General features: G+C 59.5%; 2 protein-coding genes across 2 annotated transcripts in view; one reads left to right on the plus strand and one right to left on the minus strand.

The window, feature by feature from the left end:
* LOC135873901 (zinc finger protein 420-like) overlaps positions 1-27193 on the plus strand; it is a 136297-nt gene that overhangs the window by 41199 nt on the left and 67905 nt on the right. The window lies entirely within an intron of this gene.
* On the minus strand, positions 1556-23704 carry LOC135875088 (protein KRBA1-like). The gene is made up of 22 exons (XM_065400067.1): positions 23464-23704; positions 22547-22720; positions 21875-22036; positions 21137-21319; positions 20052-20210; positions 19352-19525; positions 18925-19170; positions 16856-17029; positions 15773-15940; positions 14654-14833; positions 14193-14423; positions 13686-13859; positions 12530-12676; positions 12208-12363; positions 10470-10625; positions 8444-8617; positions 8025-8111; positions 7221-7394; positions 5669-6580; positions 5121-5268; positions 1882-2089; positions 1556-1720 (listed from the first exon to the last, which is right to left on the minus strand). Exons 1-22 carry the CDS (start codon positions 23702-23704, stop codon positions 1556-1558), a joined length of 4593 nt encoding a protein of 1530 aa, XP_065256139.1.

The following is a 27193-nucleotide window of genomic DNA, read 5'->3' on the forward strand; positions in this document are numbered from 1 at the left end:
CACGCCGGCCGGGGAATGGCCTGGGCTGGATTTTGGACAGGATCCGGCCTGTTTTCAGTGTGCTAAAGCTGTGAGCAGGGGAATTAAGTGCTGTTCAAACACCCAGCTATGCCTGGGCACCAGAGGCTTCAGCTCTTAGGAAACTCCAGCTGGGACAGATGCAGCAGCAGGTCTCAGCAACACAGCTCTGGCGAGCCCCTCACCTGCCCTCTGGTCTCTGCCCATGGGATTGCAAACCAAGATCCGGCTCTCGGGCCTTCTCTTCACGGTGCCACAGGGTAGGGTGACCAGACAGCAAATGTGAAATATCGGGACGGGGTGGGGGGTAATAGGAGCCTATAGAAGAAAAAGACCCCCAAATCGGGACTGTCCCTATAAAATCAGGATAGCTGGTCACCCTACCACAGGGCCTGGGCCCAGGGTATGTGAAAGAGCCGAACGCGCTGGGACAAAGACGGCGGGCGACAGCCAGGCTCCTCTGACGCAGTGGAACGCTCTGTAATAAGGCCAGAGCTCAGCGATGCGGGAGACAAAACTTTCTCAGGGGGGTGGGCCGAGATTGCAGCATGAACATCCCACCTTCTGCTCCAAGTGCAAGGTGCATTTCTTGGCTATCACCTTTCTAACAACACCCACGCATCTATCAACACCAAAACCCCTCGCACAACCAAACACGGCTCTGCACATGCTTCTCCCTCTGGGAGAGTTAAAAGACCAAATACGGGACGGATGTTAGTCTCATTGCGTTTAATGTACCCTCGCTGGAAGGTGCAGATACCACAGTGAAGAAAGTGGCCAGACGTAGACTAGACTAGAGGGCAGATCAGGACTCATGGGCCTGGCTAGGGCCTTTTAGCCATGAAGAGCCTGTAAGCCGCCACAGACTATAAACAGGATCAGTCACATACCAAGTAAATGCGGCCACCTCTGGGTGGGATGCAGCAGCTGTTTAGCATGGCACACAGGTATGTTTGTGGGCTAGGAAGGGAAGAATGGCACAGCCAACTGAAAGTGCAGGGGAGTTCAGGGAAGCAGAGCGACTTACCAGAGTCAGGCCCCTGGGGGTTAACCCCCAGACTCGTAGGAGCTTTAATGAGCGGAGCAGGTCAGGGCCTCAGCTGCACCACCAAGCAGAGGGGGAAGAATACAGAGCGTGTTTTGTGATGGCCTTTGAGTTGGAGGAAACCCTGCAGTAGAGAGCAGGGAGGCTGCCCGTTGCCCAGCCCTGCCGGTCACAGGAGAGACACGCCTGGGGCTGTGCACCCCGAGTCTGACCGGTGCAGTTTGCAGAAACCCCCACTCAAGGGGGCCTTGGCTTTAAATGGCCACAAGAGGGAACCCACACCTGTCACGCAGGCTCATTTTATTCCTCATTCACTTGCTTTTGAAGCAACATAATGACCTTGCAAACCCACAGCAGCCGGGATGGGGGGTGAACGGACCCACTGCTACATTCATGGGCACGTCACCGCGCAAGGGGAGGCTGCATTTCCCCTCCTCTGGCCAGCGTGTCCAAGCAGCGGTCCTCCAGCTTTAACGCTCGTGTGGCAGGCGCTCAGACCCGGGGCTCTGCCAGGACCCGGCACTCGTTCAGTCGGTTACGGTGAGGGAGGCGGTCCAAGAACTCAACTACTGGAGCAACCCAGGCCTCGTTCTCTGCCCTCGGAGCCAGGGTCTCAGAGCTGCGCCAGCCGCTGATCCCCACGGACCCGGGACAGTTCTACGGGGGACGAGAGCGGGTGAGGACTGGGGAGCGATGGGGCGAGTGCACGGCCAGCCTGTGGGCGTGTGCGGTTCTTCTGCGATGAGGTGTGGGAGCCAAGAAGCTGCCTGGCTCAGGGGCCAGCGGGAAATGTCAGGGGCGCCGTCAGCTCTTATTACCTTCACGTGCCCCGGAGGGGGAGAGGAGCGTGAAACGGGTTTACTTCCGCTTGACAGGGGCTGGGGCGCCCGCGGCTGCTGCTGGGTGCGATTGGGGCCGTGCTCTTGCTGGCACGGACCCGCGGTGCTCCCGTGTTTCACCGAGGCGCGGTGCTCTGGGCAGCAAACCACCACCAGGCCTCGGCTGCAACCGCCCTGCCGCCAGGGGCTGTGTGCACAGAGCAGAGGAGCTGGTGGGGCAGCCCCCAGCCCCGAGGGTGGAGGCCACTTGCTGTCTGAGTTCCCAGGGGTGGATGGGAGCAGAGTTTCCCCCCCTTCAGCACCCTCTCCCTCCCAGCTCTCTAGAGCCCCACAGGCCCCATCCCCAGATGCTCTGTGCCTGCAGGCCCATGCCCTATGCCTGCACTGCCTCCTCCCCTGTTACTCCCCCGTGTGGGGCGGGGTGGCACTAGGAGTGGCTGGAGGTGGGCCAAGCATCCCACGGAGGAGTGGGGTTCATGGGTGAGGAGACGCAGGTGACGTGGAACTGGCTTAGACCCGGAGTCCCCCCTCATACCTTCTCCCAGCTCCAGACCCAGCCACCATGCCCCCTACAGGTTCCCCAGCCCCTGGAAACTCCCAGCACATGGTGCTTTAACACCACAGTTCCCGGCCAGTGTCCTAAGACTTAAACAGGGCAGGGCTGAGGGGAGAGAGACCCCCCAGGGACGGCACCCTGGGCAGACCTGTCCCCATGGCAACTCTGGCCCCCGTGCGCCGCACACAGAGGGCACTGGGCTGGGCTCTTTCCAGTCATGCTCCTTCACGCTGGGTTTTGGGTCTTAATTTATATTACACGTGGTCTGGCCGTGTGTCACCCATAGCCACACCCAGCAAGCCACCAACTCCCCTCCTCCCCTCACTGTCCATCATTGGGTCTCTACCGCCCCTTAACTGTGTGCATGTGAGATTATGTCTCCCTCTAGTGGCTGCTCCAGGGAGGATAGGGGCCGGCTCATACCGAACAGAGCACCTCCTTTAGCTCAAGCGGTAAGGGCTGCGTTTTGGGGGGGGGGGAAGTCCTGGGTTCTATCTCCGCTCTATCTCTGAGGCCAGGGCTTCCTTATACAGCTGCCGTCTGCCAGGTACGACCAGCCTCACACACTGGTGCCTTGAGAGGAAAGTGAATGAAAGTTGCTACTGCAGACTGAACATGGGGGGAAGGGAACATTCACGCCCCGCACTTAAGAAGCCACCTGCCATTTAGATTTATGTAAATGAATGGAATTCTGGGCGGTGATTCGAGCAAATCTGATTGGCTAGTGCACAGGGCATTGATTCTCCAGCACTTCGCACTGCCTCACCCAGACGGAAATCCATCGGCTGGTGGGGTTTGCTCCAGGTTTATAACACTCAGGACCCCAGCCCAGGCCATAATCCCTCATGCCTGCTCACAAGTCTCCAGCAAATGCCCTGCGTTCTCTCCGGGGGCTGAAGGGGGGTTTCATACAGGGGATGCCTGAACTTCTAGGCTACAAGGGGAACTCCCCAGTCCGCAGGCCGTGGAGTGGCTCGGATTTACCCAGACAGCAGGTTCTGGCCCGTGGCCTGCCTGACTTACACCCATAACGCAGGTGCAGGGAACTCAAACAAACACCAGGCCAGGGGGCCAAGCAGCTTTACAAATCAGTGTTTTAATGCAGCCCAACTGCACCGTGAGCACAGAACACAGGGAAATCAGCACAGCCACGTGCCGCCCAGCCTGGCAGCAGGAAAGGATTTCAAACACCATGCTGTCAACAGAAGGGAGCCCGGGCCACGAAGCGCCCGCTTCCAGCCCGGCTCTGCTCCCGACGGCGGCGTCACTCCCGCTTCCAGCCCGGCTCCGCTCCCGCTATCGCTGGTAAGAGGTCAGAATCAGGCCCCCAGTGCCCCATGGCTACTGAATAGGGCCACTAAGTTAGAGCAAAGTTGAGACCGACGGGGGAGCCAGCAGGGTTAGCGCTCTCCTGCTCTGCAGAGCAGGCACCGCCCAACCCAGAAAAGCAGGCCCCGGTGCAATACACTGGCAGAGCTGGGGGTGGGGGCGAACTCAAGCGGCAGGTGTAGGTGACTCACCTGTAACCAGAGGTCTTTGAGCTGCCCAGTGGGAATAGGCAGAGGGCGTCTTGAAGACGAAGAAATTCCAGCTCGAGTAAATTTTGGCTGAGACATGGGGCCAGCTTAGGGAACTTAATAAATACGTATCCAGGGAGGCACCTGTCACTTCTGTTCAGCAAACAGGATGATTCATTGGACTGATTAACTCTTAAAATGCTGGGATCATCCAGGCAACCACTCCCAGGGCTGCCTGCCCCGATACACGGCACCTCCTCTACCGTAGTCCGGCCTAGCTCCAGTCTGTATTCAGCCTCACTGCTCAGACCTGTGCGTTACACGCAGGCCAGCCTGGGAATACATTTGATAAAGAAACTCTCTGCTGGGAGATCGGCATTGCGGGGCCTATTGAGGTGAGATCAGTGTGAGCTCAGGGCGCAGGAGCCTTTCGCTGCAGGTCTCCAGTTCAAGTCCAGCTCCGCTCGCGCGCAGGTGGCTGGTGGGTGCAGCTGGGCACAGAGTGGGTGGGTGGAATCATCACCCAGCCCCATTTAGGGCTCAATCCTGCGGCGCTGAGCGCTCAGACCGCGATCCAGGAAAGCACCGACTTCACAGGGGTTACCCAGTCCTTAAAGCTAAGCACAAGCTAACATGCCTAGCTGCAGCGGGGCCGGAGTGCTCAGCACCTGGCAGGATCGAGCCTTCGGTCCCTTTGTTTGTCGTCTCGGCCGGGTCGGGAGGAAGGAGGCCACTGAGAATGAACTTCCCTCTGCGCTCAGAGATGGTCCCTCCAAGGCAGGGCTCATGCACGTGGGGGGTGGGACCTGTTCCGGGCTCACGCACGTGGGGGGTGGGACGTGTTCAGGTGCAGAGGGCTCCAAATCTGGCAGCTTCTCCCTGTGCCGAAAAACCAGAAACTCTCCAGAGTGCCGGGAGATGCCTGGGGAGTTGCAGAGCAGAGTAGGGAGCTGGGCAGCAAACCGGAGAGCCGAAGTGATGGGGAATAAGCGTAAGTCTGTGGGCAGTGGATCCAGCCAGTGGAAGTAGATAAAAAAACAGGGGAAAGGACCAGCCCAGGAAGCCCATGACAGCCTTTATCCTCAGCTCCCCCTGGGCGAGGGCAGTGCCGACGGGGAGCTGGGAGCCCGCGGCGGTGCCTGTACTCTGACAACAGCCCTGTGAGTAAGATGCACCAGGGAGGTTTCTGCCCCTGCATGCACAGGCCGGGCACCTGAAGGCTCTTCCCTGGGAAGCTGCTGCCGAGACGTAGCAGCGTGCGCGACTCACCCGGGGTCGGGGGCTGGTTAAAAGCTGGACAGAAAAGACACCGGCTTGAGCAGTGGCGACGGACCGGGGAAAAAAGGGGAACTGTAAATTTCTCCCCAGCTGGCCAGGAGCAATTGTCAGGGGGAGCAAAGCAAATCTGAGTGCCTGACCCTAGCCCAGACCCCCGCCCAGAGCCCCCCCCCCGCAGACTGCCTAGCACCCGATCGGCTCCCTGAGCAGCTCGCGAACACGCGGCTCTGATGCTATCTCACTTGTTACAATACAAGGGCTTCCCGGCATGCCGGCCCCGATAACGGCCGAGTCTCTAGCACTCGGCAGTTCCCGGAGCCCCCCGGCCTGTGAGCTGAGCAGAGCAGGTGCACACCGCGGCGGGGAAATCATGGACACGCTGGAATCACACAGCCAAGTGCTGGCACTTAGCTACAGTCAGGGAATCCGGAGAGCTCCAGGCCGGACCCAGGGGGCACTGTGGTCTCCGGGGCAGAGTGGAGACGGACCCTGTGACTCAAAGGGGGGTGAGCCCTTGTATTGTAACAAGTGGAGGGCGGAGCGCCCAAGCGGAGCTCCGCCACCCGCCACAGCCTCCTGACAGCCGCGTACCGCGCCCCCCTCCTCCGGCGCAGCTTGGGGCAGACGTCCGGGAAGAGGGCGACCCTGGCGCCGCCGCAGGTCAGGGGCTCCGCGCGTTTCCTGACCGCTCGCATGATGGCCAGCTTGTCGGAGAAGCGCAGCAGGCGGAAGACCAGCGCCCGGGGCCGGGTGGCAGGGTCCCAGCGCGCCCCCCCGTGCACGCGGCGCGCGCTCTCGATCTCCAGGGGCGGCCAGTCCGCCGGCAGGCTGAGCACCGTGGGCAGGGTCCTCTGCAGGAAGGCGACGGGGTCTCCCCCTTCCGCCCCCTCCGGCAGGCCCGCCAGCCGCAGGCAGTTGCGGCGGGCGCGGTTCTCCAGCACGTGGCAGCGGCTCTCCAGCCGCCGCACGGTCTCGCTCAGGCGCTTGTTGCCTTTCTGGAGGACTGCCAGCTCGAGAGCCCAGCCCCTCGAGTCCCGCTCCAGCTGGGCCACGCGGCTCTGCATGCTCGACACGTCCCTGCACGTGGCCGCGAAATCCTGGGAGACCCGGTCCATCTTCTCCGAGAGGACGGCCTCGATCGCGCTCCTCTCCACCCTGAGGTCCCGGGGCGTCCCACTCTCCCAGCCGCAGCACTCCCAGGGAGACGGCGCTGCGCTGGGGCATGGTCTCTTGGGACATTCCTCCCACGCAGCATCCGCCTTTTGTCCACCGTCTTCACTAGAAGTGCAGGAGCCGGTGCTCGGGGGTCGGGCAGCGTCTGTCCTGGCTACGGTCCAGAGGACAAACATATCAGACCCGGCAACAGAAAGCAACGGTCAGCACCACTTCTAGAGCGCTCTTCTAGAGCCGATTCCCTAGCCCAGTATTAGGCAGGTATCCCCACCCCCACCACCGCACTGCAGCGGCCTCCGGAGTGAAAGGGGGCAGCTGATTGTCTTCCAGCCACGCTACCCAACAGCTTAGGCCAGGGAGCTAAGGGCAGGAGATCCCATTGTGCGGTGGGACCGAGTGTAATTACCCAATTGGCACTGGACCAGGTCCCAGGCTAACACCCCTACTCGTGCACGATTTTAACGCCCACCGATATGTGGCACCTCGGCCTTAAAGCTGATGTGAAAGGTGGGGCTGGGGCGTTGGCTCAGGATGGACTCAGTGGGCAGATCGCCACCTGTTCAGTCACAATTCCTTGGAGGTCTCCCATCCAGTGACTGACCACACCAAACTCGGCTTGGCTTACAAGAGCCAATGAGACCCCCAGCCCCAGAAGGGAAGAACCTGATCGGACCCCTAAATGCAGGCCTGGTTCCAGCACCCACTAACCCTGCTGGGGGTGCTCAGTACCTTTGAAAATAGACTGGGGGGCCTAACGAGGAACCTAGTCGGAAGGCGCATGGCAATCAAGGTACCTTCCGTGTATGGTCTCTTAATCCCTGTCCTGGGTCTCCTAGGACGCCTGTGGCCCAGCGCATTGTGGGCAGGTGAGGTACCGCTCGGCGTGTTGGAACGACCGGGCCCGTTTCCATGGGTTCCCTGTGGGCAGGTCGCGGGGCCAGAGCGAGGGGCGTCAGCTGGCATCACTTCTGATTTTACCAACACAAACAAAACCTGCATCAGCTTAAGCCAGGTCCCACCCTCCGCCGAGTGCTACAGACCTGCTGGAGCCTTGGTCCTAAAGGAACCCATTCATCTATTGGCACATCTAGGGCCCTCGTCACTGGAGTGTCTGGAGGGGAACAGCCCCCGGGAACAGCCCTGCACCGCTCGGGAGGCAGAGATCTAGTGGGTCTTCTCTGGCTCTAGTTTCTCGGAGTCGCTGAACACAGGAGAGTAGCAAGCTCAGGACAGCAGGACGGAGGAGCGGTGACCTACTCTATGGGCCGTTAGTCCCCCCGGAAGCTGGGCTCCCAGCCCGGAAAGGCAGGTATCCCACGTTCTCCAGGAGGATGGGGCACTGGCAGGAATCGTTCGTCTTAAACCTTGGGGTCCTCACCCCCCCAGCTCCCATCGTGCCCATGGACTATGGAGCTGAGGACGGAGTTTCTCTGCTGCTTTCCACAACACAAAGGCAGTTTGGACTGGAGGAAAAGGCTCCTGGCTGCTCAGATAGCTGGTTTTCCCCTAGGGGAAATGCTTGTCCTTCCTTCGGGGCGGGGGTGGGGGATCTCACTGCAGGGGAAATGGTGTTATCTGGCCAAAGGAGCTTAGGTTACCGGCTCTGGGCAGGGACCCTCTTTGCTCTGTGTCTGTCCAGCGCCTGGCACAACGGGGGCCTGGTCTGTGAGTGGGGGTCCCAGGCCCTAGGGTAATACGGATCATTAATAATAATCATCGATAATAATGCCGCATTTGTCAGTTCCCAGGAACGCCCTCCCGAAGGTCCCGTTTTCCTCGGTACATGAACATTTGCCGCGTGAAATCCAAGAGGCTAAGCGGGACAACGCTGGGCAGAGCTGTCAGTGCTGGGCGGGCCAGGGGACCTGTCAATGGAGCGCTCCTGTCTGTAAGTCTCATACACATGGCAAGCCGGCAGCATGGGACTCTCTGTACCACGCAGTCCCACAGCCAGAATCTCCGCGGGTTCGCTGATTGGCCTCTGCACTGCAGATCACATGCCCGCTGGCTGGCTCACCTTCTCCGTGCAGCCTGCAAAGCCCTGGCTGTGGACCCCTCTCCCCCCCGGCCCTGCGGGGCCTGCTGCTGGAGGACATGCCGAGGGGGGTGCTGGCACAGGTACATTGGCTCACAGGCACTGCGCTCCAGCAAGTCTCCAGGCCTGGGAGATGGGCAGTCTCGGCCGTACTGTCTGTTTTAAACCAAGAAATCCATGTCAGCTACAGGACAGGCCCCCCTCCACTATCGCCATGGAAACTGACCGGGGGTCAGGGCCGGCTCCCGGCACCAGCAAACCAAGCAGTGCTTGGGGCGGCACATTTTCAGGGGCGGTATTCCAGCCAGCCTCTTTTTTTTTTTTTTTTTGGCACTTGGGTGGCAAAAGCCTAGAGCCGGCCCTGGCAGGAGCAGCGCGGCCTGCACCGGGGGCGCCCTGGGGCCGCTGCGGTTCGCGTCGGGGAGCAGCGCCCGCACCTTTTGGCCGGGCGGGCTCCGAGCGCAGGACACTCGGGCTGGGGGCCACCCCGTGGGGCACACAGAGCCGCCTGCAGGTGCCGCAGGGCAGCCGCCCCCCAGCGCCGCAGCCAGGGCTGGGTGAAGTGGCCAGAGCCGCCCAGGGACTGCGGCAGGGCGGCCAGGAGCAGCAGCAGCAGCGGGGCCATAGAGGGCGGGGCGCTGCCGTGCGGGGCCCGCGTCCCACTCTCCAGGGCTCCGCTCCCTCTGGGGCTACCCTGCCCCGGCTCCTCAGCCCCCTGCCGGGGCGGTCCCCCGGCTCTGTCCTCCCCGGTCCCGGCCGGTCCTGGAGGCGGGAGCCCCGGCTGGAGGGACCCTGGGCTGAGGTGCAGCCCAGGAGCCCCGCTGCTCACCCTGACCCTGCCAGCGCTGGACTGGCTGGAGGCGAGGGGGGAGCGGGCAGAGTCGGCACTGGTGGGGGGAAGCCCAGCGCTGGGGCGGCAGGGGGTGCGGGTGGGGTGGGGGGGGAGAGCCCAGGGCTGGGGCGGCAGGGGGTGCCGGTGGGGTGGGGTGGGGAGAGCCCAGGGCTGGGGCGGCAGGGGGTGCCGGTGGGGTGGGGGGAGAGAGCCCAGGGCTGGGGCGGCAGGGGGTGCGGGGTGGGGGGGGAGAGCCCAGGGCTGGGGCGGCAGGGGGTGCGGGTGGGGTGGGAGGGGAGAGCCCAGGGTTGGGGCGGCAGGGAGTGCGGGTGAGGTGGGGGGGAGAGCCCAGGGCTGGGGCGGCAGGGGGTGCAGGTGGGGTGGGGGGGGGAGAGCCCAGGGCTGGGGCGGCAGAGGGTGCGGTGGGGTGGGGAGGAGACCCCAGGGCAGGGGTGGGGGGCAGCCAAAAATGTTTTGCTTGGGGTGGCAAAAAACCTAGAGCCGGCCCTGCCGGGGGTTCCCGATCCCCACTCGGGATGGAATCCTCAACCCACTCATACACTCGCTTGGACACACACTGATTTTACAGAGGCAGGGACCCCGTAGGTACATTCATAGCCCACGCACCCCGAGGGCCAGGGCCAGAGCGGAGTCAATGGGGCTGCACCCCAGCCTCCCCCCGAGCCCCCCCCATGTGACTGCGTGCTCCCCAGCCTCCTCCCAGTGGGGCTGCACATCCTCTGGCCTCCTCCCTCACTAGCCCCCTTGTCTCATGGGAACACTTTCCTCTCCCGTATGTCCCCAGCCGAGAGGTACAACCAAAGCCCTGGGTGTCTAGAATCTGCTGTGGTGGCAGATGTGGTTTTTCTCCCTCGCCGAGTGACACATCTGACAACAGTGCAGGGGGTTGGACGAGGCAACCGCCTGGTCCTACGAGTCTAGGAGTGTCTCCGCTGAGCCGACAAGCCTTGGGCCCGGCCTGCAGACCAAGCCCCAATCCAGACCACGCCGCATGTGCATTCGAGCACCCGCAGAACCTCGATTTCAGGGAAGGAAACCAGCCCCCGGCAAGCCACGTGCCCCGGGCTTATTCTCAGGCTTCTCAGACCCCTGGACCAGCCAGGCCTTGCAGTGCTGCAGCCTAGAGGTGTTAAAGCCATGAACTCCATTGCTCACCTTCCCCGGACAGCTTCCTCCCCGTGTTCTCTGCTCTGTGCTGCGTCACGTCTCCCTGCACAGCGCGGGCAGGCGGCGAGGAAGGCGTTGCTCTGTCGGCAGTGATCTCTTTCACACAGTTCAGCCTGGGGCGGGGCGAGCTCCCCGCCGCCACTTCTGCCGACACAGAAATATCCAAGTCTGCTGCCCACTCCTGGCCCCGAGCCATAGGGCAGCTCTCTTGGCCCCTCAACAACATCAAGCCCGAGCCGGGTTGTGGCCCAGGTCCCACGTCCATTGCCTATGCTCTGCCCGAGCTGTTCTGCACTAGATACGTTCATGGAGGATAGGTCCATCAATGGCTATTAGCTGGGATGGGCAGGGATGGTGTCCCTAGCCTCTGTTTGCCAGAAGCTGAGAATGGGCGACAGGGGATGGATCACTTGATGAGTCCCTGTTCTGTTCATTCCCTCTGGGGCACCTGGCATTGGCCACTGTCAGTAGATAGGATAATGGGGCTAGATGGACCTTTGGTCTGACCCAGTATGGCCATTCTGATGTGCTGTTCCACCGTCCCGGGAGAGGGGGGAGGCGTGGGCGTTGCCATGCAGAAGCACGCTCGTTATAATCTAAGCGGCAAGCGGTGCTTTCTGCTGAGTGCGGTGCACGGATACACAGGAGCGGCTCTAGGGGCTACACGCTGGTACCTTACTCGCCCTGTCCTTGGGGGTTTAGATTCCCTGGTTACCCCAGAATGAACGGCACCAGCTTGCAGATGACGCCCCAGTCTCGGGGCTGAGGACCTGCCTCTCCCGCTGCCTTCCATGCAAGAGGCAGACGCTCCGCCCCTCCTGAGGCTGGTCTGCACTAGACTTTTGTACCTTGAGCTGGTACCTAAACGGGACCTTGGGTTACCCTATGACCCCTTCGGGGATCTCCCAGCACCTGTCCCCCTTCTCCTCAGCCCCCTAACTCCTGTCCTGCTGGCGTGACAGGCTGGTCACAGGAGTCTCCTTCCGACAGCTGTGTGGGTCACCGACTGCCAGTCCCTCTGCTCTAAGCAACCTGAAAAGCCTCTCAAGGCCCTTTGCTAGAAAGCCAGGTCAGCCGCTCACGGACGCCGTGACCATTCCTGCCTCTCAGACCCGTGGCAGCAGGTTCGATTCTCCTGCCTGGTTCCGCTTTGGCAGACCCCTTCCTATGCCCGCTGGAGATGGGAGACCAGTCGGCCAGCCCCCTGGAGGGCAAATGCCATGGAGGCCCCAAGCTGGGCGAGGAGAAGCGCCTGGCACGACGGGCTGGCAGGCAGATGGCCGCCCGGGGAGGAGGCTCCCAGGGGCTGAGAGCGACTTCCCAAGCGCCAGGGTTTGTGAGCAGGGCTGATCACTGAACGCTTCCCATTCGGTGGGGGCAGCTCCGACTGCAGCCAATGGGAACTGGGTTGCTCCCCCCAGCTGGGCTGCTGTGGGGCTGGATTTCACCAGCAAAGATCCTGCATCATGTGGGAGAGCCAGAGGCAGGACAAGTAGAGGCCGGGTGGTCCCGTGGCTAGGGCATTAGACTTTGTGCCCCGGTTCAGCCATAGACTCTGTGTGACCAGTTCCTATCCCTACCGTGGGGATCTCATCCCTGCCCTGCCCACAGCGGTGCAGGGGGGTAAATGCATTCACAGACTGGGAGGCATCCAGGCACTACGGTGCTGGGGGCCAGAGAAGTACCTGATCTAGACAGAGCCGTAACATCCAAGTTCTCTGCTTACCTCTGCTACCGGAACTCCTCGTGTGCACATCCCATTCCTGCCGCTCTGCCTCTCCCCGAGCGCTGCTGGGAGGGGACTGGGCAGGACGGGATCTGGGCGCAGCTACTTCCTCCAAATAATCCTCCAGGCCTGGGAGGTTTTCCGCTTGCCTTTTATCTGCAGCAGAGAAACCAGACAAGGGTGTAGGCATGAGGCCAGGTCAGTCCTTCCCTCGAGCCCTGGAAAACCAGCCGGGCCTAAGGGTTTGCAGTTCCCCTGCCCGGAGAGGGAGCCGGGAACCAGCCCGGTTCAAATGAATGCAGTTTAAAATCCCACTGTTCACCTTCAGCCTGAAATCTCGAAATCCCAGCCTCTGGGCTGCTGCATCCCGCTGTGCTGTGGGGAGACGAGCGGCTGGCGTGGCTGGGTCTGGTTCCAGGTAGAGCCTTCAGACAGCGCCCTGGGCCCTGGACACGGGCGCTGACTGTAGCTACAACAAACACAGACAGAGCCAGCGTCAGACTCTTGCCAGGTGCTGTTCGTTCCAGACACCACGGCGTTACAGAGCGTGCCCTGGGGTCGCTAGCATGAGCCAGTTCCGAGACAGGCCCTGGGGAATGGCCTCTCTGCGGCGGGTCCCCGTGGATTCGCCTGGTCTCTGAAGCGCGGCTAAGCGCGTATTTCTGACAGGTCATTTGCTGCTGTGCTGGTTTTGGTTCTCGTCTGTCCTGGAGGTTCCTCAGCACCCGCTAGCAATCACAGCCATGGGACCGTCGCGTGGAAACCCTGGACACCGAGTCACAGCCCAGGGCTGTCTTGGATCTGCCAGATGCCTGCAGTAAGATCGTCCCGTTCAAGCTAGGTGGTTCGCGTAGGGACCGTTGTTCTGGCCCAGCAGGACTCGTACCCAAACGATCTCCCCTGTTTGCCTCCGAGCCCCACCCGGCGACGTTCAGATTGCTAACCCAGGCCACTGCCGCGGCTGGACACCTTGGCCTGACTTTCCGCCTGTGATCTCCAAACCCCGCCTCAGGGCTCCGCTGTGCTACCCCCGCGCAGGGCTGTTACTGGCAGGCCTGATGGAGCGACGGAGCCTTTCACCGCTAGGCCCATCAGACAGCGCTGCAGGCCGTGGCGCGGGGAGCGCTCTGTGGTGACTTCGGCAAAGCCAGGATCAGCTCAGTGTCCGGTTCCTTCCACCTCCAACGGAGGCTCCATCGCTTCGGTCTTCCCCCTCATTCACAGTTCTGTCCAGCGACTCGGTTTACCCTGACTCTGGGGGGCAGACACAGGGGGAAGGAAAACTCCACCATCCCCCTCCCTCCATGTGTCCTATTCACTGACTGTCCCGTCCCGTCCGCACTCCGGAGCTTCCCCTTCTGTACACCCCAGCACTGGGGTCTCTCACACCAGACAAGCAAGGGGCCTTGGGAGAGAGCAGGGCAGCAGGAAGGGGCACAGCCCCTCCTTTCACATCGTGAACCCGATCCTCCTCTTACCTGCACCGTGCCAGTCCCAATGCCCCGTCTCTGGCCTCCTCTGCGCTGTGTCTCCTTGCCGGCTGCCCACCACAGCGGCTGGGGCTGGGGCGCTGGGGGTCTGGGGCCTGGGCACCGAGATCTCCTGCAGGCACTTCTCCAGGCCTCGGAGAGGGGAGTTCTCGGGGCTCAGTTCTGTTTAGACAAAACAGGATCAGCACAGAGCTTGGGCCCCAGAGCAGCTGCTGTCAGCGGTCCCCCACGCTCACCAGGGCTCCTCGGCCCACGGTCCCCCCAACCACCATCGCTCCTCAGCCCACTGGTCCCCTCACCCCACAGTTCCCCCCTCAGCCCAGGGTTACTGCCCCCCATCACCCCCCAATGCCCCCAGGTAACCTGCCAGGACACATAACCCCGTCCCCAGCACAGCAGTTGTAAGAACTGGCTGGCACGGTAACTCCCGCTGCTTTGTGTGAGGCCGGGGAGAGCTCACGGAGCTCACAGGACACCACAAAGCCCCTGGCTCACCTTCAGTGCCCCACCTCCACGTCCCTGGCCCAGCGCCCCACGGGTCCCTCTCCCCGTCGGCACTGCTGCTGGAGGAGTAGCTAGACGGGATGCTGGCATAGCGCGGCCGGCCGGCGGGTATTTCCTTCAAGCAGTTCATCAGTCCGTAGAGGGTGGAGCTCTCCGCACTTGCTGCTGGTTTAACCATACAAACCCCCAGCATCAGGGCCGGCTGGGACGTGTCATGGGCACCTGGGGGATTTCAGGACCCGGCGACCAAAACATTTTTAGATTTAAAAAGAGTGGGATTATGGAGAATTTAAAAAAGGGTCAAATCTTAATCCCGCCTTCTTGGTCCCATTCTTTCCCAGAGGCACATCGAGGAGTCCCACGCAGCTCCCACGTCCCCCGTGCGCCCCCGCTGCTTGCCCAGCCCCACCCGGGACACTGCCCTGCCAAGCTCCCGCGGCTCCTTGTCTCACCTGCCGCGCATGCTCTCCAGGGCCTCGGCACCGGTCTCCTCTGCTCCACCTCTCCCGGGACTTTGCCGGTGCAGGAGTAACTAGTTGTTGCACTGGAGCCTCTGGGCCTGGTCACGGGTATGTCCTTCAGACAGTTCTCCAGGCCTTGGAGGGGTGGCGTGACCTCGGAGACGGCCCCTGCTTTAACGAGAGGTAGGACGGCTCTGTCAGCGGGAGGCTGGGAGTTGCAGCCCTGCTTCCATCCGCCTCGGACACTTGTGACGCCAACGGGCTCTGCTAGCAGCTCCCAGCCCCCGCCAGGCACGCTGAAACCCCCAGCCTTTCCGGCCCTCCAGCGGGAGTGCAGTGTGTTACCATACGGAGCCCCGAAAGGAGCCCCAAGCACAGCCGGGGCCACGGCAAGGAGCCGCAGTGATGGGCTTCCCAGCGAGCCACGTCTCACGTCTCACTGGACCTCAGGGCCTGGGGGACTTCGGGGAGTGGAAATCCGTGGAGAAGCCGCCAGAAAAGTGTGACAGGAACCACGTGTTGCATGCGCGCCGAGGGCCAGATCCCCAGCACAAAGCCGCAGGAGTCACTGGGGCTCCGTCGACGTACGCCAGCTGCTATCTGGCCTGAAGGGCCCTAAGAACTAAACCGAAGGCAGCGAGAGGCTAGAAGAGCAGATCTTAAAGTCTGGGAGAAAAGTAAAAAGTATTCCAGAGAAGGAGAGATCAGAGGGACCAAACCTTCCTTGAGCGCCCGCGGGTGCTAAATAGGCGGCCGTGCGGCTTACAGGGAACTTAGGAACCGACTCATTCGAGGGTATTAGGTTTTCACTGGCGGCTGACATACAGCGCTGTCGATACGCCCATAACCTATCATTTCCCCCCAAAGTCGGGCTGAGCTCCACTTCCAGTGGGTCTTGGACTATCCCACAAGGGGCTGCTTCCCCGTCTGAAAATCCTGCCTTAAGACGTGAAATGCTTCCATGAAAACTAGCCTGCCCCCCCCACCCCCAATGTGATTGCAGGGCTAGTAAAACAGACCGAAGAGCGACCCAGTCAGATGTTACCTTTCAGGTCCGTGCCGTGCTCGGTTCCGCAAAGCTAAACCAGGGACACTGAACTCTCTATTTACCTTCTGTTTTCACTGGCCACCCCGCGGTCTCCAGTCTGCCCCGTGGAGCCGGTGAGCTGCTCAGAGAGGAGCGGCTGCCTGGGGTATTGGACTGACTACGGCTAGGCACAGGAATGTCCTTCAGGCAGTTCTCCAGGCCTCGCAGCGGTGAATTCTCTGTACTGACGTCTGTTTAAACAACACCAAGCCCGCGTCAGTGCACGGCCTGCAGCTCTGGGCTGGGTTCCCTCCATCGCTGAATGAGCCTGCGTTCAGTGCAATTCACCTCCGCGCTCCTACTGCGACTGGCCAGGCAGAGGCTGGGAATGGCTCTGGCTAGGAGTTCTAGGTGTCTCACGGGGACTTTGAGGTATTAAGCTGGGCTCATCCCTGGAGGAACTCCACTCAGGTCAGAGTTACACCAGGGATAAATAGGAGCCTTTGTTGTGAAGAGACCAAATCGGTCTGGATTCATGTCTATTGCTGCAGGACGAGCAGCAGGCTGGAAGAAGCGGGTTTACCTACAGCTAGTTCTCGGAAAAGCTTAGGGGAGAATCCTCTGTAGACACCTGGCTTCCACCCCACATTGTGTTTGTTTTTAATGGGTTAAAAAAAACACACACACCCCGTTGTGTTTATAACAGGTTACACGCCATCCCCACGCCTACATAAGGCAAAGTGTGTACCAGAACCACGCGCCACTCAGAACCAAGGTCTGCTTCTGCTCTCATTCGCCCAGGGAGAAGCCAGAAGCCAAAACAGACGTACGCGAGATCAGAATCTGCACGCCGGGAACGCCAGCTCTTCCCCCAGTTATTTCTACTTGTGTGACGCACAGTGAACGTCAGCAGCAGCTCAGGGGCGCAGGTCTGGCGGAATTCAGCCCTGGAGCCCACAGGGTTAAGTGGCGCCCAGGCCGTGTGCTGGGACCCTGCCGAGGGGTGAACTCTGCTCACTGCGTGGAACTGAGCCAGGCTGCACAGGAGTACGGCTAGCACTGGAACAGGATCGCCATGGGGTGTTATTCTGGCCCCGGCTGACCCTCCCTGCCACCTGATCCTTATGGTGGGGACACTGGGTTATGGTGTAAACACTTCACCTGACCTTCTCCAAGTGATCTCCTTGTCCCGACCCCTGGCCTCCTCTGTCCCATGTCTCTCTGCATGGGGCTGGTCAAGGCGATGCTGGCTGGCATGTGCGGGTAGCGGGGTTTATTTACCGGGATGTCCCTCAGGCAGTTCTCCAGACCTCGGAGTGGCGAGGTCTCCGTGCTGATGTCTGTTTAAAGAAAAGATCCAAAGCCCAGTATCAGCTGGAGCTCCATATCGCTGAGCCCTGTAATACCCACTGAGCCTTAGACCGGCTCGGCCTGGGCAGACACTCGTCCCATGTCCTGCTTTCGAAAAAAAACGTACTCCCTTCCGAACCCAGGGACTAGCTGTAGGGGCAGCGCAGGGCGGGCTGAGAGCAGGGGTAACGTTAACAGTCCGTGTTATACAGGAGGTCGGGCCTGATTATCTAATGGTCCCCAGTGTCTCACTCACCCCTTTCCTGCTATTCTGAACACATGACGCTTGTTACCTAGTCTCTGGGATGCAAAGGGTCCTCAGCCGTGCCAAGGATCTGGCCCACATACTCTTGATGTACACCAGTGCACACCTTCTTGTCAACTGTCTGTAATGGGCCACTCTCTTACCACTTCCAAAGCTATTTTTCCTCCCGTGGTATCCTGCTGTTAATTGATTTCTCTTGTTAGACTGACCTAACACTTGGTAAAGCAACCCCCATCCTTTCATGTATTTATATCTGCTCCTGTATTTACCTCATACATCTGATGAAGTGGGTTCTAGCCCACGAAAGCTTATGCCCAAATCAATGTGTTAGTCTCTAAGGTGCCACAAGGACTCCTCATTGTTTTTACCAGTGTAAACGAGACCCAAAGTGACTTGACCCAGGACACAGACAGCCTGTGCCAGGGCCAGAACCCAGCTCTCCTGGGTTCCACCCCAGTGCCTTACCCACCATGCCATCCTTCCTCTCCAGGACCCCAAACCGACTCAAAGCCTTAGAGAAACCAGAGCCAAGGAATGCAACACCGCTGGCATCGCCAAGCGAATCAGAGAGTGCCTGGGGGGAACCAGGTGGCTGAAAGAAGAGGCACCAGACCCCTCTGGAGCTGTAGCAAAGGAATGGAGAAGGGAAAGGAGGAGCGACCTGAGCACAGACACCAGACAGCACGGAAAGCTGTGCAAGACACTCAGGGAAAGACAGGAGAGACGAGGAGGAAAAAGAAACTCACAGCCTCGTGGAAGGCACAGAGTGCTGATCACAGCACGACCAAGGCGAGAAAAGGAGTCAAACTCTGCAGTAAGGTTCCCTGCAGAAATAGCTTATAAAAGGGTTAATAAACAATTGACACATGTTAATCAATTGTTACAGAGCCCAACAAATTGCTTCTGACTATGGCTTATAACTAAGCTTGGAAGGGTTCGATTTTTGTCAGCAAACGTGCATTTCACCGTACACACGCAAACCGACAAAAACTATTTCCATCAATAGTCATCAAAATGTATACATACGTAGTCTGGCCATGAGTGCAGGGGACTGGACGAGATGACCTCTTGAGGTCCCTTCCAGTCCTATGATTTATGGGCAAAGTAGGAAGAATACTGCTTGGGAACTTAGGGTTTAATGTAAGGATAGTTACTGGGTATATTTTGACACATGATGTTGACAGATTGTGTTTTAATGGCTATAAAGCTTTACACGTTTGAAGCTCACAGTCTCCTGTCAGTAAATATTTATTGTCTGACCCCCCTAGTGTCTGACCCCTCTCCCCGCCTCACAGTTTTGCGCAACTGATACATTTAAATGGCTAAAAATAGGGAAAAAATGCTTAAAACTCAATATCAATATTATCTGTCAAAAATATAAAAAAAAACCTGAATTCTACTACGCCTGCTTATAACCATCTATAGCATCTCCTAGTGACGTGCCAGTAAGCACTTGTAACACAGCTTTCTCCTGCTTGTCACATCCATTCATCATTTATTAACCCTTTGAAACCATTTAGAAATGGAATCGTAACGGAAGAGTGACCGAAAAGGATGTTTAAGTGCCGTGCTAGGGTCGGAGATGGGTAAGGCAGAGACCGCTCAGTGACAGGGGCTTGCCTGTGGGCAGCTGGGACCCTCCAGCAAGCCGGGCAGCCGTCGACAAGACCCACGGTGTGACAGCGCGTGTGTTCTTGGGCTCACCGTCTCCACACGAGCTCCGCACCACGCCCGTCGCAGGTCTCCTCGGTGACACATCTGCTCCTGCGTTGCAGGCCAGCACTCGGGAAGCCCAGGATGTACTGACAAGTGTTTCCTGCAGGCAGTTCGCCAGGTCGTGGAGGGGGCTGGTCCCTGTAGTCACCTCTGCTTGAGAAACATGGAGAGACACGCTCCAGCTCAGGGTTAGCGGCTATCTGAGCCGCAGATAGGAACAGTGGACTGTGGCCCATCCCACCCCTTTCTAGGGCCCAGTCCTGGTCCCATATAGTCCGTGGCAGAGTCCCACGGACTTCAATTGGGACCGCTGGTTGGAGCACTGTCCTACCTTCAGGGGACGAGTTCCAGAGCCCGGCCTCCACTCCCCTCGGCTCCGGCTCCCGCTCGGCGCCGCTGGTCGAGGCGCTGCAGGTCGGCGGGCTGGGATGCTGGGGGGAGGGTACAGCCATGTCCGTCACACAGCTCAGCAGGCCACGCAGGGGGGAATCCTCTGTCGCTGCTTCTGTTTTAACGATAGGAATGATGCCCAGAATAACAGCCCAGTGGCTGTGGCTGGAAGAGGCGTCCCGGCCCTTCTGCGCATGATAAACACACCAACCCATTCCACAGCTCCCAGAACTAGACACCCTCCGATCAGACCCCGGGGATTGGGCCAGCGGCGAATTCAACTCGAAATGGACATGCCAGGAATCAGCTGCACTCCGAGGCCCCTCCTCACCACCCCTTGCATCCCTGTGGGACGGGCAGCACGGAAAGGGCTGGGGAGGGAACCAGGGAGGTCCTGGTAAGGACATGCGGATTTTTGCACGTTCCCTAGTATAGTCCCTCCTCTGCAGAGCAGGCGGACCAATGCCTGGAGCAACGCCCTGTGTACGGAACGCGTCTGGTGCCCAAATAATAGAGATTTTAGGGACCTGAACCCCCAACCCCCCCCCCACACTGTCCTGTTTCCGAGCAGAGGAGCTGACCCTTCCTGTCTCCGAGGTGTATCCAGCGGGGGCGCCCCCACCACGCACTACGGCTCTCACCTTCGGCGGCCAGGCTCCCAGCTCCTCGCCCTGGCCTCTCCCCCAGGGCTCTCTGCGCGCCGTGGCTGGCGGGCAGGCGGGAGCAACGGGGGCTGGTCACAGCGATGTCCTTCAGGCAGTTCTCCAGGCCGCGCAGCGGGGAGTCCTCCAGCGCCGCCTCTGCTTTAACGGACAATGGAGAGGGCACGGCCTGCAGGTGCAGGACAGGCGGTGTCTGCCCCCAACACAGTCACCCCCGACGTGCTGTACCACTCACTAGCCAGCCCCCCGGACTCCCTCAGCGAGATCCCCCATCCCCACATGGGCAGAGTCCCAGGGGGCTGTGCAGGCCCCACCAGCCTCCTCGTCTTGACCTGAGATGCGCTTTGAGAGTCCTTTGCTTTATGAGCCTGTGCTGGGGAGAGAATTTGGCTTCTGAGGCTAGCAGCCAGCCGGAGTTACTAGCCACGGCTCTGGTAACACAGGCCAGGGCTGGGGGTGCTTGCTGGGAATACACGCAGAGCTTTTACAACGCTAGCAGGACGCTGCCTAGACGGGGTTTATTTCCACTGGCAGAGCTAAACTGTGACAGATGCTTTGCACCAGTGTGTACTGGGGTGTGCACCATTGTGGCTTACCCTCATTTCAAATGCACTGGTGCAAGCCCTGTTTTACACCAGCGCTGCCCAGCGACATTGGTGCAATTATATCAGTGCAAACCCCCTTGCACAGGGAACGCCTAGGTCTGTGCCGGCGTGTGAATGCGGCGTGGCGACCGCTCCCCAGCACGTGCCCTGGTGGCCGCCTGGTCTGCTAATGTCTGGCTGGGTTCTCAGCAGGGAACCAGGCCGTCCCGCTCGCAGCGGGTGACTCGCTGGCCGTTCCTCTGCTCCCTCGCCGTGAATCTCATCTCTACCGCAGCCTGAGCCCATACCCCGGCCCTGGGGACCCGCTCGAGGAGCGGTCAGCTCCTGACGCTCTGCAAGCGTTTTCAGCAACGACTAGCCTGGGGGTAAGCGGCCGGTTGTTGCTTCTTAAACCCGCGGGGCCTCAGGTCTGCTGCGCACGTCTCCCTCCCCAGTCTGGGAGCAAAACCCCCGTCTCACCTTCCCAAGGACCACGCCAGGGCCCCGGCTCCAGCCCCCTCTGCTCCGCCCCCTGGTGGGCGCTGCTGGTGGGGGAGCTGCAGGCTGGCCGGGCGGGACGACAGGGGCTGCTCACGTCTCTCCAGCAGCTCAGCAGGCCCTGGGCGGGGGAGCTCTCCGCAGCTCCTTCCCTTTTAACGGCTCCTAGGAACAAGTCAGAACTTCAGCTGCTGGGTGGCTGCTGCGCAGCGGGTCCCTCCGCTATGGGGCACGATAGAGACTCGCTGCCCCACTCCTCCGACCTCCGCAGGCAGCAGCCATGTGACTCTCTGCCTCGTCCCGCTTCGGGGCCGATACCTCGGTAAAGCATTTCCCCTCAGACAGGTCCCCGGAGGATGGACTAACCCCGTATTTGTCTATGTGGCCGGGGATTCTTTACATCAGTCATCAGTGGTGTGGCCTGAGGGGCGGATTGGCTCTACTTTCCGGGTATAAATACGATGACCAGGAGGCCTGGACGGGGGCGGGCTGCTGGAAGTGATGGATGGCTGACAGGAGAGACAGACACCAGGATCACAGAGCCATCCACCACCCGGTCATCACGGCGGAGCCGATCAGCAGTGGGAAGGCTGGGGAGGAAAGGCAGGCCGGGGCACGGCCATCTGTCTGAAGCACAGAGCGGCATATGGCCCGCGCCCCCTCCGGTGCAGTCTCACACAAGGCACGTACATGGGATGGGGTGTGACTTCGATGGCTCACCTTCGCCAAATAGGCTCCTACCCCTGGCCTCTCCTTCCGCCTTGCTAGGGGGGGAGCAGCTGGACGGCCTGGCAGGAGGGCTGGCTTTGCTCACAGGCCTGGCTGATGGACCGCTCTCCAAGCTGGGGTCCTGTGGATCCTCCGCGGTTACTTCTGTTTTCACTGTATGCAGAACAGCAAAGTCCGGGTCAACACCTGTGGGGCTGGCTCAGTCCATCTACAAACCTCCTAAAGCCAGCGGAGGGTCTGGCAGACTGAGCACAGGCTGGGCAGGGGAAGCCTCGTTTTTATCCCCAGTTCTGTCAATGACTCGCCCGGGACAGAGATAACGACCCTCCCCGCCCCTGCAAAGCCCGCCAAGACCTGCTCATGCGACTGCTTCTTGGTGCAAGCGCTCAGCATTCTTGTTCCCTGGATGTGGACAGTGGAGTTTTTGAGCCAGCTCCCCTACGAGAGGCACCTCTCCAAGGTTGTGCAGATACGTGCAAGGCAACGTGGGAAACGTGCACCAGGCACAGCTAGACACACTGCGAGGGCCAGTCACCCCGCTCCTGCGTCTCTCGCCAACTGCCCCTCCCTTACAGCGAGCGTCAGGCGAGGGGCAGCCACGCACCGGCTTCAAAGAGCTGTTCCTGACTCCGAAGGGGATGCTATCATTTTACACACACTCACCTTCTACAGACGAGCTCCCATCCTCGCTCTCCAGCCTCCTCTGCCCTGGGTCTCCGCGCGTGCTGCCCTGGGCCGATTTGCAGGGCGATGGGTGGGGCTGACGGGGCTTATGAACAATTATTTCCTTCAGACAGTTTAGCAGGCCTTGGAGGGGGCTATTCTCTGCCGTCCCCGCTGTGTGAATAATAAAATAAACACATTATTAACTCAACCCCTCACACTGAACTGAGAAGCCCTGATCAATCAGAGCTGCAGGGCAGAGGTGGGGGCTCAGAGCCAGCAATCAGGATAACATACGGGTGGGAGGGGTTAGTACGGTACCCCAAGGGCTGTAGGAAACGGGACTCTGGGCTGATCAGTGGTTTATGGAACGTAACCCTGAAAACCCAACAGTTGTTTATATTTCTAGTGGCCTTTCCGGAGATTCTCCCCAGACAGCCTGACTGGTCACGGTGTTACCTCTCGTGTGTGCACTGGCTGAGTTGGTCCTGATCGGGGAGGAAATAAGGGCTTCTCTGGACCTATTTGATTTGGTGTAGGAATCAGTTGTGTTCATATGGGGTTATGCAGTCCTGTCCTCTGATCCCCAGGCGTCCCTCCGCTTTCTCTCCAAATCTCTGAGAATTTCAGACCCTTCTGTCAGCTCGCAAGCCCCAGCAACGGAGCGACCAGGTCCTGATAACACACTGAGGTTTTAGGTCAAATCCATCACCGAGACCTAGAGTTTGGCTAATGGCACATCCCTCTGCTGCCAAAACTCCACCCCACACGAATCCTATAATCTTAGACATTTGCAAACCACATCCTCCTTCTGAGGAGAAGGGGTCAACCCGCTGACACTGAGGTCAACAGGCATCTTTCCATGGACTCTCCTGGGAGACGCGTCAGGCCCTATTCTCTGCCTTACTGAACCGTACCTTCATGAGAACATCTCCAAAGCCCCAGCTCCAGCCTCCTGTCTTCCACATCCCCTTGTGCGCTGCTGGTAGACGAGCTGCTGGTTGTGGTGCTTGGATAACTGGGCCTCTTTACAGCGAGGTCCGTCAGTCCCTGGATAGGGGAACTCTCTGTCGTGACTTCTGTTTTAACTACAGAAACAAACTCAATTTCAGTCCAAGTCCTGCAGCCGAATGGCTCGGTTCCTTCTCTCCTGAACATGGTCAACACAGCCGACTGGATCAGCGGCTAGACCGTAGACAGGACACACGCTTCTTTCAACTGTCAAGCGTCCACCCAGAAACTAGGTTCATTTTGATTTTAGAATGCCTGAAACCAAGGGAGATCCACAATCACAGAAATCACATGGGCTCAGCGCTTCTTCCCCCTCTGAGACACCTCTCTCCAATGACCAGTGCGCGGAAGGGGATGCGGTGTAGGAGGACGGAGCGTGGCCATATGGAGGTTAACACGGCAACACGGATTTTGGTACACGCATGTACCTCTCCTCTGCGTGGCAAGAATACTGACCAATGCAGTGACATCCCTGTTGGATGGACACAGACACTCGAATAACGAATGGCTCTTATCCAGCTGGCACCCAAATAATCTGGGCTTAACTGGGCCCCAAATTCGGGCTGTGTAGTTTTGCACCCTGGGGGCCTGATGCTATTAATTTACACTGTATAAATCAGGAGTCACTCCACTGAAATTACATCAGTGTAAAACCAGTGTCAGTCAATCAGCCCCAGCTCATTCTCTGATTATACCACACGCAGGCAGAAGCAGAGTGTTTGAGCTCTCTGCTCTGCCTAGCCAGATACGGTCTCTTCGTGCATTGAGGTATAAACACATTTTAACTCACCGGCAGCACATAAGCTCTTCACCTCCACCCCCACTCTCTTGTGTTCCACGTCTCCTTGTGCGCTGGGGCTCTGCATGTTGGGGTGACAGGGTCTGTGGATGGGAATTTCCTTCAGGCAGTTCAGCAGACCTTGGAGGGGGCTGTTCTCTGGAGCCACGTCTGTGTTAATAGTAAGAAAAGAAATCGATCAGCGGGAGATGTGTAGCCATGGCAGCGTAGGGCAGTCGGTCTCTGAGCCCCGTCAAATCTACAGGAACTTACACTAACCCCCAACACTTCTCTTTTCTCTCTTCACACTCCTGCCAGCAAGACTGGGCTGCACATACAGATCCGTCTATACAAAACTGCCTGTGGAACGAGGCATTCAGATCTGGCGCCCCAGGGTGAGCTAGATCGGACCCAACAGATTGTGTCCCGCCCAAATCTGTATCATTCTAAGACCCCCCCACCCCGATCCACCTCCCACACCCGGGACAGCTGGGTGTCACACTCCTACAGCACTATTCTGGGACGTGTCCGCCTGCCAAGGCAGTTTTGGAACCTAGCATAGTCTGACTCCTCTGTGACTCACCTTCTGCAGACAGTCTCCTAAGCAGAGTCCCTTCTGTGCTGCTGGTGGACACGCAGCTGCTCGGGGTGTCGGCATGACGGGGTCTATTGACAGATACTTCCACTAAACAGTTCTCCAGGCCAAGGGGAGGTGGATTCTCTGGAGTTACTTCTGGTTTAACTAGACAGACAAAGCCAGCATCAGCTCAGGGCCTGTTGCTGAGGAGCGAGTTCGTTTTAACCCTATAAAACCACCTGGATCTTTGACAGTGGATATTTAGACCTAGTGTTAAAAAGAAACCTCTCCACTGTCATTGGATGGGCATCCGGGAACCACTAATGGCGAGGATGGATGGTCTGGTGGGCAAAAGGTTCTGGCCTCGGGCTCAGGAGATCTGTCCTAACAACTCCTCTATGCTACTGACCCACTGACCCCTCCTCTGCTCTGCCAGCGAGGCCAGATTTACCATCCTTTAGTCCAGTTTTCCCTCATGCAATTTTCTGCTTTCCCCCCTGCCATCCCTGGTGCCCAAAAGGATCTCACGTAGGTATCCACAAAGCCACTATGTTCTCTGCTTTCAAACTGCACCTTAAAACCAAGCTCAGGGTTCGTAAACAAAATAGAACCACGGACTTTCTCCCTGCGGTTGTGTACGGTATCCCGCTTACCATCAGCATACGCCCTCTCAGAGCCCATCTCAGCTTCACTATCGGCAGCCTCAGCTGGCTCCACAGTGGCTTTCGAATTCCCAAAGAGAAATTCTGGGATTTCCTTCACCAGCTTCATCAACGCGCTAAGATGAAGGCTGCCCTGACGCTCTCCTGCTTGAGACACGGAGAAAAATTTACCAGAAGCCCAGTGCTATCGGCACCTGACTTGAGGAAAGAGCAGTTCTTTCCTTCCTTCTTCTCCACCTCGTACCTTCCTCATCCCCTGTGGGACACCCGTCCTCTTCTGTTTGCCCTGAGTCCCAGAATCCGCCCACATCTGGGTGATCCTCTGGAAAGGCCAGTTCTTCACCTAGAAAGACGTGGGTGCGTGGAATAGTGGATGCCACCATGGGCACCATTTTATCTATTTGGGGGGGTCTCCGTCCACATGGTTCTTATTACCCTTATGAAATGCCTCAGGCTGCACAGCCAGCAGCCTCCCATGACTTCTGTTGGCTGCCGGTGTGGGATTCGCACCAGGGACCGTCTTTACTCAGTGGTGGTAGGAGAAAGCTGACCACGGAGGGTCCCGTTCTGTGTGGTACCTCCCGGAGGAGGGGGCTGTGCTTGCAGATTCTGGGCTGACAGCTCCCAGTGCAAGTCAGAGCAGCTGTCCTGGGCTGTGGCATGGATCAGACTCCCCCTAACACCATGAGCTCCTCCCTCCCCCAACCTGCCATCTATGCTGGGGCTTGCAAGGGACCAGGGTGCCTGCACTGGGGGAATTCTCCCCTGACCCCTGGGGCTGCATCACCAGCCCCTCGGCACCGCCAGAGAGGTGTATGGGGCCAGAGTGGGGGGTGGGGGCAGAGTCAGTTCCTAATAACCAATAGCTCTATTGGACCCCATGGGGCTCCCTCTGTGGACAGTGGAAAGGAGCCCCACGAAGGTGGGGGAGGGGAGAAGACAGACACCCTGGGTCTAGCTTTTACCTTCTGGGGGACTGGGCCCACTGTCAGGTCTCAGCCAGCCCAGTGACGGGTGTGCAGTAGATCCCTTGACACAACAGCCAGCCAGAGGAGTCTGCAGTCTACCCACTGCCAGGGCTGGCATTGGGGGGCAGTGGCTTAGCGTTGGTTACTGAAGGGCTCACTCACCCTCCGAGCTGCTGCTGTAGCTGGCGAGCTCCCGCTCTCCGGAGACGCTGTGGATCTGGCCGCCAGCAGCCTCCCGCTCCGCAGTCAGGGGCAGGAGAGCCAGCGTGGGAACTGGCTGATCTGGTCAGGGAAAACAAGACAGCACAATGAGTCTCGCTCTGGCCAACTACCCCAGGCCAGCCAGAGGCTGGGTGACCAGCAACCAGTCCGAGCAGGGCCAGCAGCCACCCGGGAGCTCAAAGCCACCCAGCTGGGGACCGGAGCGGTCCTGGGGGCAGAGAACAGAGGAAGCTGCTGAGTAGGACGGAGTCAAGGCTTCTTTGCACCTCGCCGGCCGTCCATGGAGCTCAGAGCGACTCCCGCCTGGTCTCCCCAGTTCTCTTCTGTCCACCACGGCCAGCAGTCATTCAGCTCGGGCCAGAATCCAGCCCTGTCTGTGCGCATGCCAGGGAACCTGGCTACAGCACAGCGGAGCCCCAGACAGGGCGT

The sequence above is a fragment of the Emys orbicularis genome, chromosome 2 (genome assembly GCF_028017835.1).
Source record: "Emys orbicularis isolate rEmyOrb1 chromosome 2, rEmyOrb1.hap1, whole genome shotgun sequence".
Taxonomy (NCBI): Eukaryota; Metazoa; Chordata; order Testudines; family Emydidae; genus Emys; species Emys orbicularis.

Excerpts from the sequence above, each read along its gene's own strand:
- LOC135875088 (XM_065400067.1), bottom strand. The coding sequence starts at position 23,704 with ATGTTCAGGAGAGAAGGAACCGAGCCATTCGGCTGCAGGACTTGGACT. Across the intron at positions 12,677-13,685 it reads TTGGGACTGGCACGGTGCAG|CTACAGTCAGCGCCCGTGTC; the intron begins GTAAGAGGAGGA and ends TGTTTGTTGTAG. Across the intron at positions 12,364-12,529 it reads TTCGAGATTTCAGGCTGAAG|ATAAAAGGCAAGCGGAAAAC; the intron begins GTGAACAGTGGG and ends TCTCTGCTGCAG.